This window comes from Chenopodium album, chromosome 12 (genome assembly GCF_948465745.1).
Source record: "Chenopodium album chromosome 12, dcCheAlbu1.1, whole genome shotgun sequence".
Classification (NCBI taxonomy): Eukaryota; Viridiplantae; Streptophyta; class Magnoliopsida; order Caryophyllales; family Amaranthaceae; genus Chenopodium; species Chenopodium album.
Genome location: NC_137845.1, coordinates 1,713,843 through 1,730,648, shown reverse-complemented (window position 1 = coordinate 1,730,648; position 16,806 = coordinate 1,713,843). Strand labels below are relative to the sequence as shown.

General features: G+C 36.0%; 2 protein-coding genes across 3 annotated transcripts; both read left to right on the top strand.

The window, feature by feature from the left end:
• The first annotated feature begins 51 nt into the window (after nucleotides 1–51).
• LOC145571535 (N-terminal acetyltransferase B complex auxiliary subunit NAA25-like) lies at nucleotides 52–10,872 on the top strand. Of its 2 annotated transcripts, XM_081630571.1 has the most exons (19): nucleotides 52–430; nucleotides 1,242–1,398; nucleotides 1,474–1,592; nucleotides 1,697–1,771; nucleotides 2,064–2,157; nucleotides 2,247–2,365; nucleotides 2,746–2,816; nucleotides 3,109–3,247; nucleotides 3,655–3,830; nucleotides 4,884–5,086; nucleotides 5,346–5,476; nucleotides 6,500–6,576; nucleotides 7,051–7,125; nucleotides 7,267–7,459; nucleotides 8,100–8,219; nucleotides 8,296–8,431; nucleotides 8,762–8,799; nucleotides 8,882–9,142; nucleotides 9,756–10,872. In XM_081630571.1, the coding sequence occupies exons 1-19, from the start codon at nucleotides 272–274 to the stop codon at nucleotides 10,443–10,445; spliced, it is 3,033 nt and encodes a 1,010-aa protein (XP_081486697.1). In that variant the 5' UTR covers nucleotides 52–271; the 3' UTR covers nucleotides 10,446–10,872. The 2 variants fall into 2 exon arrangements, with proteins under 2 accessions (XP_081486697.1, XP_081486698.1); XM_081630572.1 differs by lacking the exons at nucleotides 52–430; nucleotides 1,242–1,398 and having other exon boundaries at nucleotides 1,522–1,592; nucleotides 1,701–1,771; nucleotides 9,756–10,871.
• A 2,753-nt stretch (nucleotides 10,873–13,625) lies between these two features.
• LOC145571534 (laccase-3-like) lies at nucleotides 13,626–15,866 on the top strand. The gene is made up of 6 exons (XM_081630570.1): nucleotides 13,626–13,730; nucleotides 13,878–14,029; nucleotides 14,117–14,361; nucleotides 14,452–14,580; nucleotides 14,699–15,631; nucleotides 15,731–15,866. The coding sequence occupies exons 1-6, from the start codon at nucleotides 13,626–13,628 to the stop codon at nucleotides 15,859–15,861; spliced, it is 1,695 nt and encodes a 564-aa protein (XP_081486696.1). The 3' UTR covers nucleotides 15,862–15,866.
• The last annotated feature ends 940 nt before the right edge of the window (nucleotides 15,867–16,806 follow it).

Below are 16,806 nucleotides of genomic sequence, written 5' to 3'. Positions count from 1 at the left end.
TAGGCTAACCCAAAACCCAAAAAAAGGCGAGTTAGGTGACACACCACCTTCCCTTTCAAGGACTAATCCAAATTTCCTCTTCATCCCCAAAATTAGGTTTTCGCCCCATTTCAGTTTTTCACACTCAGTCTCAACTCTCAACCATCATATTCGATAAACAAGCCGGCATTTCTCAATTCCCTCATTTCTTCCCAATTTCTTTCCAAATTCTCTTTCCCCATTTTCTTTCTACCATCAACAATCTCAATAATTAGCAGAAACGATTTCTTCGATGTCGAATCCACTCGCCGGAAAGTTTGGTTATGCCGGCGGTATACCGGAGCGAAAAGTCCGACCCGTTTGGGATGCGATTGATTCTCGACAGTATAAAAATGCACTTAAACTGTCTTCTACTCTTCTCAACAAGTATCCCAATCTTCCTTATGCAATGGTCAGCTTTCTTCTTTGTAAAGTATCTCATTCTTAATTTTTCACAGGTTTTTCTTGGGTATTATTTGTTCATTGTACAAGATTATGTTTGTTAATTATGTTTTTAATTATGGGTTATTTGAATTGAATGTGTTAATTGAACGAAATTATGTTTGATGCCTCTCATTTCGGTATAAATGATGGAGTGCACATTAATATACTATCGGGTTATGTGGGGTTTGTTATCAAGATTTTCGGTTTCATCGAAGATTTTATGTTTTGTGAAATGATTTTATTGAGAAACTTGAATTTTCATGTTGATTTGATAGCAAGAACCTTTGGTGATAAATATTGGCGCTGTTATCCTTTGGTAGATTGGTTTTTATTAATATTCATCTTTATTAGAAAAATAGCGATTTCAGAGTGGAATGTGTGACATTAGATTCAATTGCTCATTCTGATTGTTGGTTTTAGGTAGTGAGTGTACAATTGTTGTCAGATTGTAGTATTTATATCCCTGCAATGCCTCGGTATCGGATTGGATTTCTTAAGCTCACAGGAAAGTGGGTATAGTATGTCAGTTTAAGGAAATCATATGTTTTACAACAAATTCAAATTTATGAGGATTGTATTGCTGTTTACTGTGTTGCATGTTATCTTTTAATAACTTGTCAATGTTGCTCGAGTAAGATCTTTATGTTAACCCTCACATGCGTAACCATGTGATATTTCCTTTTGTTCTTAGTTTGTTACTGGTATAAATTTCGTTTTCAAAATTTATCTTTCTTGTGGTCTGCCAAACCAATTGAAGAAATGTCTTGAAACATCTACAGGCACTTAAAGCTCTTATTCTGGAAAGAATGGGGAAACATGAAGAAGCATTGTCTATTTGTATGGAAGCTAAGGAATTGTTGCATAAAAATGTGTCCTTGTTAATGGATGATCTTACCCTCAGCACGCTTCAGATTGTCTTTCAAAGGCTTGATCGCCGTAAGTATGGGTTTTGATGCTTATTGCTAAATGCTGCAATTGTGTTGTCTGACATGTCTTCTCTTATTTGAACAGTGGATCTGGCTACTAGCTTGTATGATTATGCATGTGGAAGAATTCCAAATAATTTGGAGTTAATGATGGGACTTTTCAATTGTTATGTTCGTGAATATGCATATGTGAAGCAGCAACAGGTTGATGTTTTCTTAGGCCACCATTAATTTTTGTTTGAGTCTCCATTCTTGACTTTAGGGGTATGTGATTCTTCCGGCTTAACACTTTCTTCATTTTTTCCCAGACAGCTATTAAAATGTACAAGCTTGTTGGTGAAGAGAGGTTCTTGCTTTGGGCAGTTTGTAGCATACAGTTGCAGGTTACTCTTTGACGCTTTCCTGAATATTTTATACTGTAATTCATTTTCTTTTTTCTTGCTGGTAATCTGGTATGCTTGAGGATTTTTCTGATTTGTTCAGATTGAATACTATTGAAATATTGGAAATTGGATTTTTCTGGTATGTTTGATGAGGTTGATGCAGTCTATATCTGAGAATATATGCCATGATTCAAAGGACAATAACTGATGTGTTATTATCCTTATAAACAAGCCAATGGCTATTAAATATATGTTTTCCAGCTGACCAATTTGTTTTCTTCGCTTTTAACAGGTTAGCTGTGGCCAGGGCGGAGAGAAGTTGTTAGGATTAGCTGAAGGCTTACTTAAAAAACACATTGCCTCTCTTAGCTTGCATGAACCTGAAGGTCTGTTTGTGATATCTTTTCATATGTCTGAATGATAAATCATGTAGTTTGTCTGGTCTTTTGTACTGAATGATTTACATATCTTGCAGCTCTTATTGTGTACATTTCTGTGCTGGAACAGCAAGGCAAGTATGGCGATGCTTTAGAGGTCTTATCAGGAAAATTAGGATCCCTGATTCTGATCGAAGTTGATCGACTTCGCTTGCAGGTATTTTCTGAAGCTTTTTTTCTTGTGCTTTGTTATTTTGTCTATTGACTACGGTGCTTGAGTGAATTAATTTCCTCATATTGTTATCTTAAGCTTTGTGATCTTTCTATTGCTATTATTATGAAAATGCTTGAAACTGTCCCCAGTTAATTGTTTTAGTAAGAATGTTCCTGCCGCTCTGCAAAAAATCCTTGGCGTATAATAAATTGAGACCTTTGAAACTATGAACTGCAAAGTTCTGTGTAGTAAATCTTCGTGTCTGTTATTTAGCATGCATAATATTACCTCTTAGGTTGAATAATTGTTAACATAGACATTGAAGCTCTTTTGATTTTCTTGCATTCGATTTCTTATTTGTTCTGTTTTACTTAAGCTGGCAGGGTAGACTTCTTGCTCAGTCAGGTGACAATGCTGCTGCAGCCAGTACATTCCAGAAAATCCTAGAAATGTGGTATGCTTGTGGACTCTGTTTTAGTGTTATCATTACATTGTCATTGCTTAGTAGAATTTATTTCACAGTTAATTAGTGTTTTCTTATGTGCTGACTGTCACCTCTCTTTTTTAAGCCTTTCTAAAGGATTTTAAGTTGCCTATAGAGCTGAGGTCTCAAGGGCTGAGGCTGGACCTTTTTTTATTTTTTTTTGCTTTAGCTCAGTATTGTGCTATTATGTGGTCCTTTGCTTTTATGTTTTTTAACACCTCTTTTTCACTATTTAACCTCATTGCTGTTTTTGACCTGGCAGTCCCGACGACTGGGAGTGTTTCCTTCATTATTTAGGTTGTTTGCTTGAGGATGATCAAAGTTGGTGCAATGGGGTAACTAGTGAACCAAGGTGTCCCCCAGGGTCTGTCAATAAGCTTCCTCATATAACAGATGATGTGGTACGTTAGCTTCTCTTGGATATCTGAGTATTATCATTCTTGAACTTCTTTTTATCAGCTTCCAGTGACCAGATAGTCAGATAAGTAAGTTAATATTTGATTAGCATGGAGCTGATGCAGATAAAGGTTATTAAATGTTGATTAAAAATATTGAAATTGTGTTTAGAGAGCATGAAAGAGAGAAAGTGTTTGGAAAAGAGAGAAAAAAATCAGTAGGACTGAGAAAGGCAATAGTTTTGTTTTGGGATGCTCCATAATGGCAAGTGTGTCGGTTTTTTTATGGGATGTAGAAAGTTACAGTTAGAAGAATCTTCCAGTTATGTATTTAATCACTCTTATATATGCTGATACTATTACTGCTTCAGATCAGTTTGACGGACAAGAACTTATTTGTTGTAATTTTGCAGTTCAATTCTCGTATCCAAGATGCATCAGCTTTTGTTAGAAAATTAGAGACAGAAGCTAGTGATGATTCTAAGAGGGGCCCATCTCTTGCTTATCTTGAAATTGAGAGGAGGAAACTCTTACATGGTATTGGTGCTAAGGAGAAACTTATTGATGCCTTGGTGCTATACTTTTCTAGGTGTGTATTTATATTACTTCCTCTTTTATTTTTATTTGATGCAACATTTGGACTTTCACGTTTGCCAATGCACTACTTCAACACTAAAAAGAAAATTAAAAATTTGATATTTTGAAAGTATATATCAAGAAAATTCAAACAAGACCCCACGTGGCTATAGTTTTTGTTCCTTTATCAAATGATGGTCAAAGGGTATTATGTGAGTAGTGTTAAAGTCAAAATGTTGCACTAATAAATAAATTGGCTGTCTGAACTTATCAATTATGTGTCTAATTAAATGATGATAGAGGAGAAACCTTTTTTTTGTTTAATTTTTTTTTTCTTTTTCTTTCTTCTAGTGACCCTTAGAAGTACTAAGAAATCTTTAAGATACAGATTGAGCTGGCTAGAAATTGATATGGGGGTGTTCTCTAGGAAGCTCTTATAGATAAAGAATGATATGATTGGGCTTTTTACTCCTGTCTATTTTTGTTGCATAACAGTAAAGTTGTGCTGGATATAGGTGGATATTACTACCCATGGAAACATGATAAAGCAAAAATTAGAAAATTAGGAAACTTAAACTTTTGGAGAAAGGCCTTGAATATATAAAATAATTTTCTTTCTTACTGAAGAGTTTGACAGTAAGAAACTTTGATTCTAAGTATCTAGATGTCTAAAATGGAAGAAATTTAGGTAAAAGCTAGCAATCTTAAGGAAAAGTGCCATTTTTCTTGGAGTTTCAGAAACAGAGAAGTTAAAATTTGTGACTGGATTCAAGTTGTTTTTTTACCCCTTCTATTTCCTTTTTGTGGAAACATATTTGTATGAATGCTTATTCTGATTTTAGAGCGAGGGATATTGTATTTTGTTTTCAGTAAACACAGCTGTTTGGTCTGGATCTCTGTAGCAACTATCAGTCATTTCAATTCTCTATGTGCTGTGTTAAAACTGCTTCATTCTACTCTAAATTGATAGCTTGGTGTGGCTTGTTTGCTCCTTTAGCGCTGTATTACTTTTTTGAAAATACAGCTTGGTATATTGTTTGAGCTTTTCATGGTTATAATTATGCAGATTTGGCTATTTAGCTTGCTTCTGCTCTGATGTTGAAGTATTTCTTGACATCTTAACTCCCGATGAGAAAATGGACTTGCTGGAAAAGCTCAAAGAGAGCTCTGTATCCACGTCTATGGTACCAACAAAATGTCTCGGTTTGGCAATCAGTCTCCAGAAGTTACAATTGCAAATTGGCATCACATACAAGCTCCCTGATGCTGGTGTGTCTTCCTGTCTCTCCCATTTGTCATTTAAAATGGGTGGTTTAAGCAATAGCTTCACCCGTTATTTGAAATTGCAGCAATTTTCTTTTTAAGGAAGTTTCACAAATATTGCATCGTTTTTTAATAAAGAAATTCAACATTATAATCTTTGTGCGCCCCCCCCCCCCCCCCCCCCCCCCCCCCCCCCCTTCCTTAATTTGCAACATATTTGGATGGAGGAGGATTTTGCTTATTGGCTATTTTCTATTTGTCCCAGAACTTGAAAGTTTGGCAGTGAAGATGATTAATATGTATCGTGAAAACCTTCCTCTTTCAAAGGATTTGGATCCACAAGAGAGTATGCATGGTGAAGATCTTCTTCAGATGGCTTCCAATATATTGGTCCAAGTAAGTCTTCCACAACGAGTTTGTATTCCTTTGTGGGGGTTGGGGGTGTTATGGGAATAGTTGCATGTATTAAGGCATATGTGATTATTGTGCTTTACTTTGTTTGTTTCCGTGCTCAAATGTTATTGTTCATTGTACATTTGGCTATATAAAATTATAAATTGCAAAGTGTTCTGGATTTTAAAGAAACGGAGGAAATTTTGGTCCTGTAATCTGAACTACAGATGAAATTGGACTGATTATGCTCATTGAATGGTCCACCAGAGAATTAAAAATGTAAATAATTAAGGAAATTAGCTTTTTGAAAAGTGTCGTAAAAGAATAAGAGAAGGTCATGTTTTCTACCCCTGCTTTGTCTGACCACTCAAATCGTCAGTGGTCGGAGAACCTTTTACCGAACCTCATCAGCTTTGGACAACCAGTTTTGTGGCTAAATCGGGCTCTCGAATTTTCTCTTTTCTGACACCTCCCCAATTCTCTTCAGTCCTTATCCCTCTTCTCATCACCACCCTTTTCATCTTCTTACTTGATGAGGCTTTTTCTTCTGCTAGCAACTATTGATTTCTTTCCTTGTGATTAGTGGTTGCTGGAGACTGGAAGGTGGTGGATGGATGGATTTGAATGGAGGTTGGGGGTGGGTGTGAGAGAGTGGGGTTTGGTGGGTCAAGGGAGAAGTTTTCATGGTTTTTCTTTCCTTTTTTTTTTTTATTATTTTTTTTTTAAGTTTTATTTTCTCAAACTCAAATTTTGCAGCATAATTTTCTTATGTTTGGCTGGCTACATAATCAATACTTTCCTTGTTTATATGCAATTAAGTCACAATGGACCTTGGAGTTCCATTTCCCCTGTTTTATCATATTCCATTCCACATATAGGAAATAATGTCAGATTTGCTTTGCTTTATTGTTAGGCAATTATACTTGTTTGTTTGTGACGTGTGTTCCTTTACAATATTGATCCTATATCATGATGTTGCTAGTCCAGTCAAGCTGATCTTTTCAATACCTTTGTCGCTGCTTTCAGCTATATTGGAGAACTGGAAAGATTGGGTATTTGTTAGAGATTGTTATGATGCTGGAGCTAGGATTAAGTATCAGGAGGTCAGTTTTTCATTATTCAGGTTTTCTGGTTTTCTTTTTATTTATTAATTTTAGTTATAAATTTGATTCTCTTGAAATTCCTTGATTTCTCCTACTCATATTTATACATAATTAGAATTTGTTGCATAATTTTAAGTGCTGTAATCCATGCATAAATGCATAATTACTTATAAAATTGCTACTACAACTTGTTGCGGATATGTAGCATTTCCCTTGTATCCCCCCCCCCCTGCGAGAACTCTTTGTATATCCTATGAATGCTTCGTAGTGTGAATGTGCTCAATATTTTTTCAGATGATTGGTTACCTCAACAAATCAATAAAAATTTATGTAGTTACATATTAAATCATACTTCATAGTTTGATTGCTTTGGATCCACTCCTGACTAAATTATGCTGTACCAGACTTACTATCATCTACTAAATTTTTGGTAGAATGTGGAGCTGACCATGGAATTTTTTTTTTAATGTACAGATTTGTATCGCAGTATAAGATAATATTGCTACATTTGTATTCTCACTTGGGTGCGCTTCCTGTAGCATATGAATGGTTAGTAATTTAATCAGAGCCAAAAACTCCTTTTATTGTGATTAGGTTGATGGAGTGCGACAATATAGTTTATATTTTATGGCAATAAGATATATTTTACAGAATGTTTCTTTGACTATGAGAATTGTGTCAATATTTTAGGTTTCGTACTCTGGATGTGAAAAATATCCTATTAGAGTCTCTCTCACATCAAATCCTGCCACAGCTGTTGTTATCTCCTCTTTGGGAAGCTTTAAATGATCTTTTGAAGGACTACCTGAAATTTATGGATGACCATCTTAGGGAATCTGCAGATCTTACATTTCTTGCTTATCGACATCGTAATTATTCAAAAGTAAGCTCTTATCTAGCTGCGCTTATTTTAGTCTTGCTTCAGCTATGTCTTTTGGTTATTGGTGCTCCACTCTCACCTCTGTCATCCTCATTTTTTTTTTTGGGGGGAGGGGGTGTTTGCGGCACGTGCATATGTGCTATTTCAAATTCTGAATGTGTTTCCCTGCTTAAATTCACTTTATAACACTTGGTGCACCGGCACAGTTCAACATCCTTTGCGGCACGTGCATACGTGCTATTTCAAATTCTGAATATGTTTCCCTGCTTAAATTCACTTTATAACACTTGGTGCACTGGCACAGTTCAACATCCTTGTGATTAATTTTGGCACATGTTTTTAGGCTCACTTCTGTAATTCTGTTCAATTATATAAGCCTATAACTTTTGTTGCTGGCTTGCTGCCCTAATTTATCTTGCTCTTTTTGTGTGACTATTGCCTGTATTAAATCTGGAGTATTTGTTGTACGGGATTGGATTGTAGGTTAAAGTTACAGGTGCTTTAGGTAAAAGCATTTTATGATTCTACAAAGTAGGTGTAGAACTGTAGACTGTGTAGAGCCTGAAATTAGAAATTATTATCGGGGTTGGGACTTTTAATATTTTTGGCCTAATAAGTGTTGCTTCTGCTGCCTATGTTTCAGGTTATCGAGTTTGTGCAGTTTAAAGAACGATTGCAACACTCTAACCAATATCTGATTGCACGACTTGAATCATCTATTTTAAAGCTGAAGGAGAAAGCCAACAACATTGAGGAGGAAGAGGTAATATTTCCTGCAGGACGTGCCCTTAGCTACATACTGATATTTCTTATGTGTCAGTGACATGTTTTCTTCACAGGGTGTTGAATCCTTGAAATGTGGAACTCAAGCTCTTGAGCTTGCTAATGATACGTTGTGTCAGTCATTGACATTCAATGAAGAATTACAATTAAGGCCTTGGTGGACCCCAACTCCAAAAAAGGATTATCTTTTAGGTGAGTGCATCATGCTCTTTGACTAGCAGTGAACTGTGATAATTTTTTTCTTTTCTAATTGACACTTTTTTTCGCTTTCATGCAAATTGTAAAACAAAAGTATGGTTGTCATTATAGTTGTTAATGTCTACCGTGTATTTTTCTCCAACTTTTCAGCAACCAGAAATGGCTTTATGAACTTCCTTTTTATAGCTGCGTCTGTTGACTAGGCTCTCATAGGTTATTGCTATGTCGCTGCCAATGCTTTCCTTCCTGTGACTCTGTTTGAATCTTCTAAGATGGATGTAGTTATTATAATAAAATTATTAATCTGTGTTCCTTTGATTACAGGACCCTTTGAAGAACTCAAACATCCAATGGAAAACTTGGTATAAACACTTTTTGCTGCTCATGATGGTACTTTTATTTATGACTATATGTACTGATTTGGTCCTTTGAGCTATAATGCAGGATCATTGTAGAGAATGGGAAACAAATGTGCGAGAAAATGTTGAGAGAAGATCTCTTCTTCCTCGGATGATATATTTGTCTGTGCAGTGTGTGTCAGCTTCTAGTAAGGAGAACATAGATGTTAATGGGTCTGTGTCTGATTCTACCTTCTCCTTGGAGATGAAATCGTTGTTGGAGCGCTATGTGAAGATCCTTGGCTGTTCTATTGACGAGGCTGTGAAAGTCGTGCTTGATGTTGCAGAGGGTCAGAGACCTTTGGAGGTCTGTATTATTATAATCTTCGTTCTTGTTTATTATCTGTGCGACTGCTTCTGATACTGCCTCTCTCTCTAGAACTATGATACATGTGGTAGCATGTTCCTCTACTGGATTGAAAGCTATAATAATATACTACATTATTTCAGGATTATCTAATATGAATTGTCAAAGCTATAATGATATATAGAGTATACCAGGGTATCTATCATCCATATTAAAAAAAGTATATATCATGTTATTTGAATAAGAGATGCCCTGTCTTATGAATGGCATTTTTTACTTTCTGTTGACAGTCGTTGGACTAATGAATTTAGGAGTATACTCCCTTCTTCCCATTATGTTTTGCACACTTGCTTGGTGTAGATGTCCAAATCATTTTATTTATTATTTTTTCCCCCCCTAAGAAAACCAAGTAGCCCACTCATTCATAAACAATATGTCCACTATTTATATCTGTGCCAACCTTATCATGAAAAACAATTAAGGGCAGAGGGATTAGCTTGATTGCATGGGTGAAATCTGCTGTGTTATTTAAAAAAAAAAATTATTTTTATTTATTTATTTATTATTATTAATTTTTTATTTAAACTTTTTCCTGTGTCGGCATTTGGCGCAGGCTTTGGGCTCAGACTTGATAGATTGGGTGAACTTTGCTGTATTTTTGAACGCATGGAACTTGAGCTCCCATGAATCCGTGCTTCCAAGAGCTGAAGGGAGTATATCACTTTGGCATCTAGTAAATTCTTTGCTACAGAAGTGTATAGTACAAAAGGTCAGAATAACAGGTCCCAAGGTTTGTTCTCCAGGAGGCGATCTGCCAGTTTTGGTGCAATTGATTGCAGAACCTGTTGCTTGGCATTGTCTAATACTGCAATCTTATGTTCGCTCATCTATTCCTTGTGGCAAGAAGAAAAAGAAAATTGGACCCACAGATGGTTCAACTTCTGTGTTATCTCAGACAATCCGGGATTCAGTTTTGTCTCTATATAGCATTATAGAAGTGGTTGTGGAATGGTTGAAAGAAGAGGTCAATAAAACAGAAGATGAAGCAGTGGACCATATGCTCTCCTCCCTCACAAGTGACCCAAATGAAGGTCCCGGAAAAGTATACCAAGCTCTTAAAGAATTGTTGTCTACTGCAGATGAAGGAGAACTGGGTGACCGCATCTTCCAAGGAATCAAGTCCTGGAGTCCAACAGATGTTGCCAGGAAGACATTTAAAGGCCAACATAAGATGATGGCGACTTTTCTACAAATATGCGACTCCAAGCTTAAGCTGTTGGAGACTGTAAAGCAGCAAATATAAAGTGCAAGTAACCAAGTACTTTGCTAGCTCACTCTTGATGGTTGTGTTGGGTCATTTGTTTGGTTGGTATCTTTGTCACCTTGGCACATTGAGCCTCCTGCCTTCATTCTTTTATTACCCTAAGGGAACTTCATTATCCAGGCACCATGTGCGTTTTTTTCTTCTTGATACAAGTTCCCAATCTAATTGGCATGTTTCTCAATAGGAGAATTTCGAGCTTGAATCATGTACATTAAAGAACAATAGGAATCACATTTTTCTTTAGTTCTTTTTGACAGCAGGAAAAAAAAAAGAGAGAAAAGAAGAGAAAAATAGAGGTTTGTAACTTCAAATTTTTTCGGAAATGAGCTTTGTCAATAATTTTTTTGAATGATAGTTTTAGCAATTTTACATGATTTTTTCATGCCAAGAAAGGTTTTCTTGGTACTCCACTACTCCCTATACATGACGCCTTTCTGTAACTTTACTTTACTTTATATCTTTCTCCTTGAATATTTACCAAATTGCCATGGAATGCAGTTGCAGAAGCACATTTATGCATTTGAACTTGTTGCTGTTATTTTTGTTTGCAGCTTAGCAGAGGGAAACTCGTTGCTTATTTTCTGACCACTGATGCTCTTCCTTGACACGTCTTTGCTTACATACTTCTTTTTGAGGACATAAATTCTTCCTCCAACTTCATCAAGAATCTCTTGCACGAATCGTCTGAGCACCTTGGCGGCTTGGCCTTTGCTGCAGGACTCAATTCAAGTCAATATTTTCAAAAGATAATCCTAGGAGCACATCTCCATGACTACATCAATAGGGGTCGGAGGACTAAAAGATAACTTGAGTACCTATTGAACATGTCGCGAATTATACTGCAATAATAGTCATCCGATTCTGGCTGCGCTCTTGAGCTGGCCAATCTGACATCACTCTTTACTCGTAAGCAGCAATAAGAGATAGTTCAGTTACAGTCACCTAAGAACTAGAGGGGCCATTAGCATGGAAATAAGCAGAAGTGGGTAGTAGATGACAATTGACAATTACCTTAGTCAAAAAAGTCTCAAATAAGTTGTTATCCAAGACTTTGAGATCAGATCATCTAAATCTACGACAATGTGATGTCTTTATTACACTCAAATAAGGCTCAAACAACTTTTTGCAAGAAATTTTGTCAATTTTTTCATAGAAAAATAGCATAACACTCTCCTACAATCCTACTAACTACTTAGCCAACCACATGGCAAGTTATCGTAAAAGATTACGCTATATAAACAAATATGGTATATATAGATTCGTTTATCTTCTCCTTAATGGTAGTAATTATCACATCACATATATTGTAGAAGATAAAAATATCGCAATTATCATAAAATAACTACCAGTTGGAGTGATTGTCAACAAATATTCCTTTCAATAACCACAAATTTCTTGAGATTAGTTGCATGGTTGATTTTTCATGGATACTTAGCTTAATGACATCAAGTCCACTAAGATCATTGAAATTTCCAAACATTTGGAAACTTCATAAGTCAATTAACGAACAAATAGTCAGTGATAATATTCAACAAAAGTAACAGAAACCAAAAAAATTTCTTTAAAATAAGATTATAGTCGTTGGAGTTGCTGGCACACCCAAGAGCCAAAAAAATACCTAAAACAGTTACCTTAGATTGTCAATGACAAAATTTCATGTTTATTTCGTGTTGCATACGTTCAAAAGTCATTAAGTTTAGCTGGAGTTTCTTAATTTTTTTTAATTAAGATCAAGTAAAGTGAGGTCAACTTAACAAGTGTAAAGATAAACCAAATACAATCAGTTTCATGTAAATAAATCAGTTTATATGTCAACATAATAAGCATGATCTGCTTATTAGGTTAGATACTCTTTAGTGATTGGTGAGGTTAGGCAAACAAATTTTTATTTTTACCATAGATAAGTCATTAGTGATTTTAAATCAGTCAAAATTGAGATAGAGTGTTCATTAAACACCCTATGTACCTTGTGCTAGCCTCCACTCTCGAGGTATGTCAATGGTTACAAAAAGATAGTCTTACTTGTACGTAGCTCAATTGACTTGATGTACATTGATGAAAGTACATACTTATCAATGAATAATTCTAATACTAGAATCTTACTTAGTTAAGTATCCCTTATCGTATAGTTATTATGTCTTCACCATGAACGACATTAGGCATATACATACACATGATTAGTGCTGTGTGTAATGAACTAAGAAAGCCCATGTGTGAGATTGGTTAATTATCTTACAATAAATTACTTGACGTACAATAGCTTGCATATACAGAGTAACTCGAGTATTCAACCCTAGATATAACCCTATGCTTGATAATGGTTAATTTTTTTCATACAACTATTAATTAATTGACCATAAATAATATATTTGTACTGAATCAAACAAGCTAAATAACTCATCACCTGACTAGATTCTAAATTAAAATGACTCGAATCTTGTTAAGCATGATTTTTGTGTAGCCTCTATATTCACAACCCTAATACTCTGTATTGAAAAGTTCAATTTTTGTAGCTGATCTTTCTATACGTACTCATGCAGAAACAAGAAGACTACTTTAAAGTCGTCTCTCACGGCAACGGATAATGTGGGAACAAGTCAATATGAACAAAAGAATATGAAAAGGCTAAGCCTTTGAATTTTTTACAATGACCTTTACCTCATTTGATCAATCTGTACATATTTTTCAATTTGCTTAATTAATTTATTTCTAAAAAAACTTGGATCGCAACACTTGGTCAAAGGAGAAATTACCATTACCAGAACAATTCAAAGATTGAGGTAAAAATAAATAAATAAAATTAAGATAATTAGAAGTCAATTTTACACTAATCTTTCTGTAAACTTGGACCTACCTCTACTTACGCACATATATTCCATCTTTAATATAGTCAGGGATAATTGGTGCACCAAATCTTCGTTATGGTTGGACTAGGTACTTGATTTGGACCTAATATACATATTAATAAAATTAAACTCTTACATTATATTCCATGTCATTTTTCATGTTTAACTTTAAATTATAGTATTAGGTTATGACTTCGTACCATCGTATGTTTATGTACGTGTGTATATATATCCAACACTTTTCTTCATACTACTCACACAACTTTATTACAACTTCATTCACTCTAGCAAAGGATAGAGTGAAAGAAGCATGATGAAGTTGAGTAGCACAAAATGTGGCCTCTTCATGGGATTGTTTGTATTTTTGGCATTCGCGGTTGACTTAGCAAGCGCGAAGATACATTATCATAACTTTGTTGTATGTATATCTACTCTATAAGTCTCCCAAGTAACTTAGTTGTATGATTTATTTTCGTGCATGATTTTATTTATTTATTTATTTTTTAAAGAATTTTCATGCATGAATTGTTGTTCATTAACCAACTATTTTGTATGATAAAAACAGATTCAACCGAAGCCAGAGAAGAGGCTGTGCAACAACCAAGTCATTATGACCGTAAATGGTCAGTTTCCGGGGCCAACCCTGGAGGTACGAAACGGAGACACCCTAATCATCAAAGCTACTAATAAAGGCAAATACAACATCACCCTTCACTGGTAAACTCTCTCTAAGAACCTATAGATGTAGGATATGTTAAGCTTGTTGATACCGATAATATAACATGTTAGAAATGTTTCGTTTAGGCATGGAGTACGTCAAATGAGATCACCATGGGCAGACGGGCCAGAATTTGTAACACAATGTCCTATTAGGCCAGGAGGAACCTACACATACAGATTCACCATCGAAGACCAAGAGGGAACGTTATGGTGGCACGCTCATAGCAAATGGCTTCGAGCCACTGTGTATGGAGCTCTAGTGATATACCCGAAGCTAGGATCTTCATATCCCTTCCGAAAGCCAGCAAAGGAATTTCCTGTACTTTTAGGTAAGACAAATCCCCTAAACTTATATGCACATTTAATTTGTAACATAAAAACGTTGAGTTACAAGGGACTAAAATTTTCGAGTTTGACAGGGGAATGGTGGAACAGAGATCCAATGCAAGTCCTTCAACAGTCTATGGTTACAGGAGCTGCTCCAAATGTGTCTGATGCATACACTATCAATGGTCAACCTGGTGATCTCTACCGCTGCTCTAGTCAAGGTACGACGATCTTCCCTTGTCAGAAACAGGTTGATTACTTACAGTTTAAGTGATCTTACTGGATAGGACATAGGATCATAATTTTTTTTTACTGATGACAGCTTCGATTATGATGCAGATACAACAATATTCCCTGTTAGAGCTGGTGAAACATTTCTTCTCCGGATCATCAACGCTGCACTCAATCAACAACTCTTTTTTTCAATTGCCAACCACCAAATGACAGTTGTTGAGGCGGATGCAGTTTACACCAAGCCCTTCACCACCAATGTTGTGATGATAGGGCCAGGACAAACAACCAATGTCCTAGTCACGGCTAACCAACCACCAGGCCGCTATTACATGGCAGCTACAGCCTATGCCAGTGCTCCTAATGTAGCCTATGACAACACCACCACAACTGCAATCCTCGAATACCAAAGAGGAGGTTCTTCGAGGCCAGTCCTCCCACAGCTACCAGTATGGAATGACACAAACACTGCCAAAGCATTCACAGCGCGATTTAGGAGCCTCTCCAGAGGGGAAGTCCCAACTAGCATTGATGAGAACCTATTTTTTACAATCAACCTCGGACAAATCAACTGCTCACGCCCAAGTTTCCGTTGCCAAGCACCTAACAATACTAGGTTCACTGCCAGTATGAACAACGTATCGTTCTCACTGCCAACGAGAAATTCTATACTGCAAGCCATGTATCAGAACACCCCTGGTGTCTTCACAACAGACTTCCCTCCGGTGCCTCCAGTGCAATTCGATTACACTGGAAATGTAAGCCGCGGGTTATGGACGCCTGTTTCAGGGACAAAACTATACAGGCTGAAATTTGGATCTCATGTACAAATCATCTTACAGAACACTAATATTGTCACAGTTGAAGATCATCCTATGCATCTTCATGGTTACCATTTCTATGTTGTTGGTTCGGGTCAGGGTAACTTCAATCCGAAAACAGATCCTGCCAGATTCAATCTGGTTGATCCACCATTTAGGAATACAGTTGGAACTACACCTGGTGGATGGGTTGCTATTCGATTTGTAGCCGATAATCCAGGTGATTTCCTAAATCTCTTACAGTACACTTCTTTTTCATACTAGTTATGATGATGGTAATGCTAATCTTTGTTTTTCTTCTCTATTGTTGTTCATGCAGGGGTTTGGCTAATGCACTGTCACCTTGATGTTCATATTGGGTGGGGTTTGGCTATGGCCTTCTTGGTCGAGAACGGTGTTGGTGAACTGCAAACCTTGGAACCCCCTCCATTAGATCTTCCACAGTGCTGAGTAAAAGAAAAAGTATTGGGTTTACATTTAATACAGCTTAATGTCTAGGAAAATGATGTCTAAGTCACAAATTCAAGGGACAGTCTTTATTATTTTTTTGTCACAAAATAATGTATACCATATTGCATAGTATTTCATTTCCATTGCATGTACCTGGCTGTGGTACAGAATCAATCTATATTGTTTTTGTCTATGAATCAATACATTTTAGTTTCCATTTTTGAAATCGCAAAACATGTGCCTTTCTTTATCATTTTCATTGATCAATAACCACCTTCTCCAAACTAAAATCACCCTATCATGTTAAAATTTGGCAAAATTCTTTTGAGAAACTTTTAACTAACACTTCACATCACCAAAAATTTATTCGTAGAACACTGCAAAATCCCTATTATTTAGTTTCTAAATGAAGGAGAGTGATTGAGTGAACAACAAAGGTGTAATAGAAGCTTAAAAGTTAAAAACTTATAGCATTGATAATAAACAGCTAATAAATACAATTATAAAGCCAAGTACAAACAGTCACCATGGTAATTTCATGATAAGCGAAATACATTGGCTAAATCTGTAAATAAATCATAAGGTTTATGTGTGAAATTCAATCTAAATTACATTTAGCAATGATGAGAGCTTTAAATGACTATCTATGGTTAAACTTTGAGTCCTGATGTCATTGAATCATTGATGGTCTAATGCAGAGAATTTATGGAACTATATGACAGCAAGTACTATGTATGAAACTTCCTTCAATTCTCAGATAGGACATCACGAACACGATCCAAGGTCTAACCTCACAAGAGTCATCTATGGTTCAGTTAGCCATTAGGTAACGAAGGTGACCCGGCCAGGAAAGCTAGGACTATAGAATACTACAACCCATCTTATATCAACAATCTTCACTCATCAATTTTTTTTAGCACATACGAAATGTATGAATTAAGGCCT

What these genes read in the sequence shown, in the direction of transcription:
- LOC145571535 (XM_081630571.1), top strand. Translation starts at nt 272, where the DNA reads ATGTCGAATCCACTCGCCGGAAAGTTTGGTTATGCCGGCGGTATACCG. An exon ending in ACAACATTGAGGAGGAAGAG is followed by an intron (nt 8,220 to 8,295) that starts GTAATATTTCCT and finishes TTTTCTTCACAG; the next exon opens with GGTGTTGAATCCTTGAAATG. An exon ending in AAAAAAGGATTATCTTTTAG is followed by an intron (nt 8,432 to 8,761) that starts GTGAGTGCATCA and finishes CTTTGATTACAG; the next exon opens with GACCCTTTGAAGAACTCAAA.
- LOC145571534 (XM_081630570.1), top strand. Translation starts at nt 13,626, where the DNA reads ATGAAGTTGAGTAGCACAAAATGTGGCCTCTTCATGGGATTGTTTGTA. An exon ending in GGAATTTCCTGTACTTTTAG is followed by an intron (nt 14,362 to 14,451) that starts GTAAGACAAATC and finishes CGAGTTTGACAG; the next exon opens with GGGAATGGTGGAACAGAGAT. An exon ending in ATTTGTAGCCGATAATCCAG is followed by an intron (nt 15,632 to 15,730) that starts GTGATTTCCTAA and finishes TTGTTCATGCAG; the next exon opens with GGGTTTGGCTAATGCACTGT.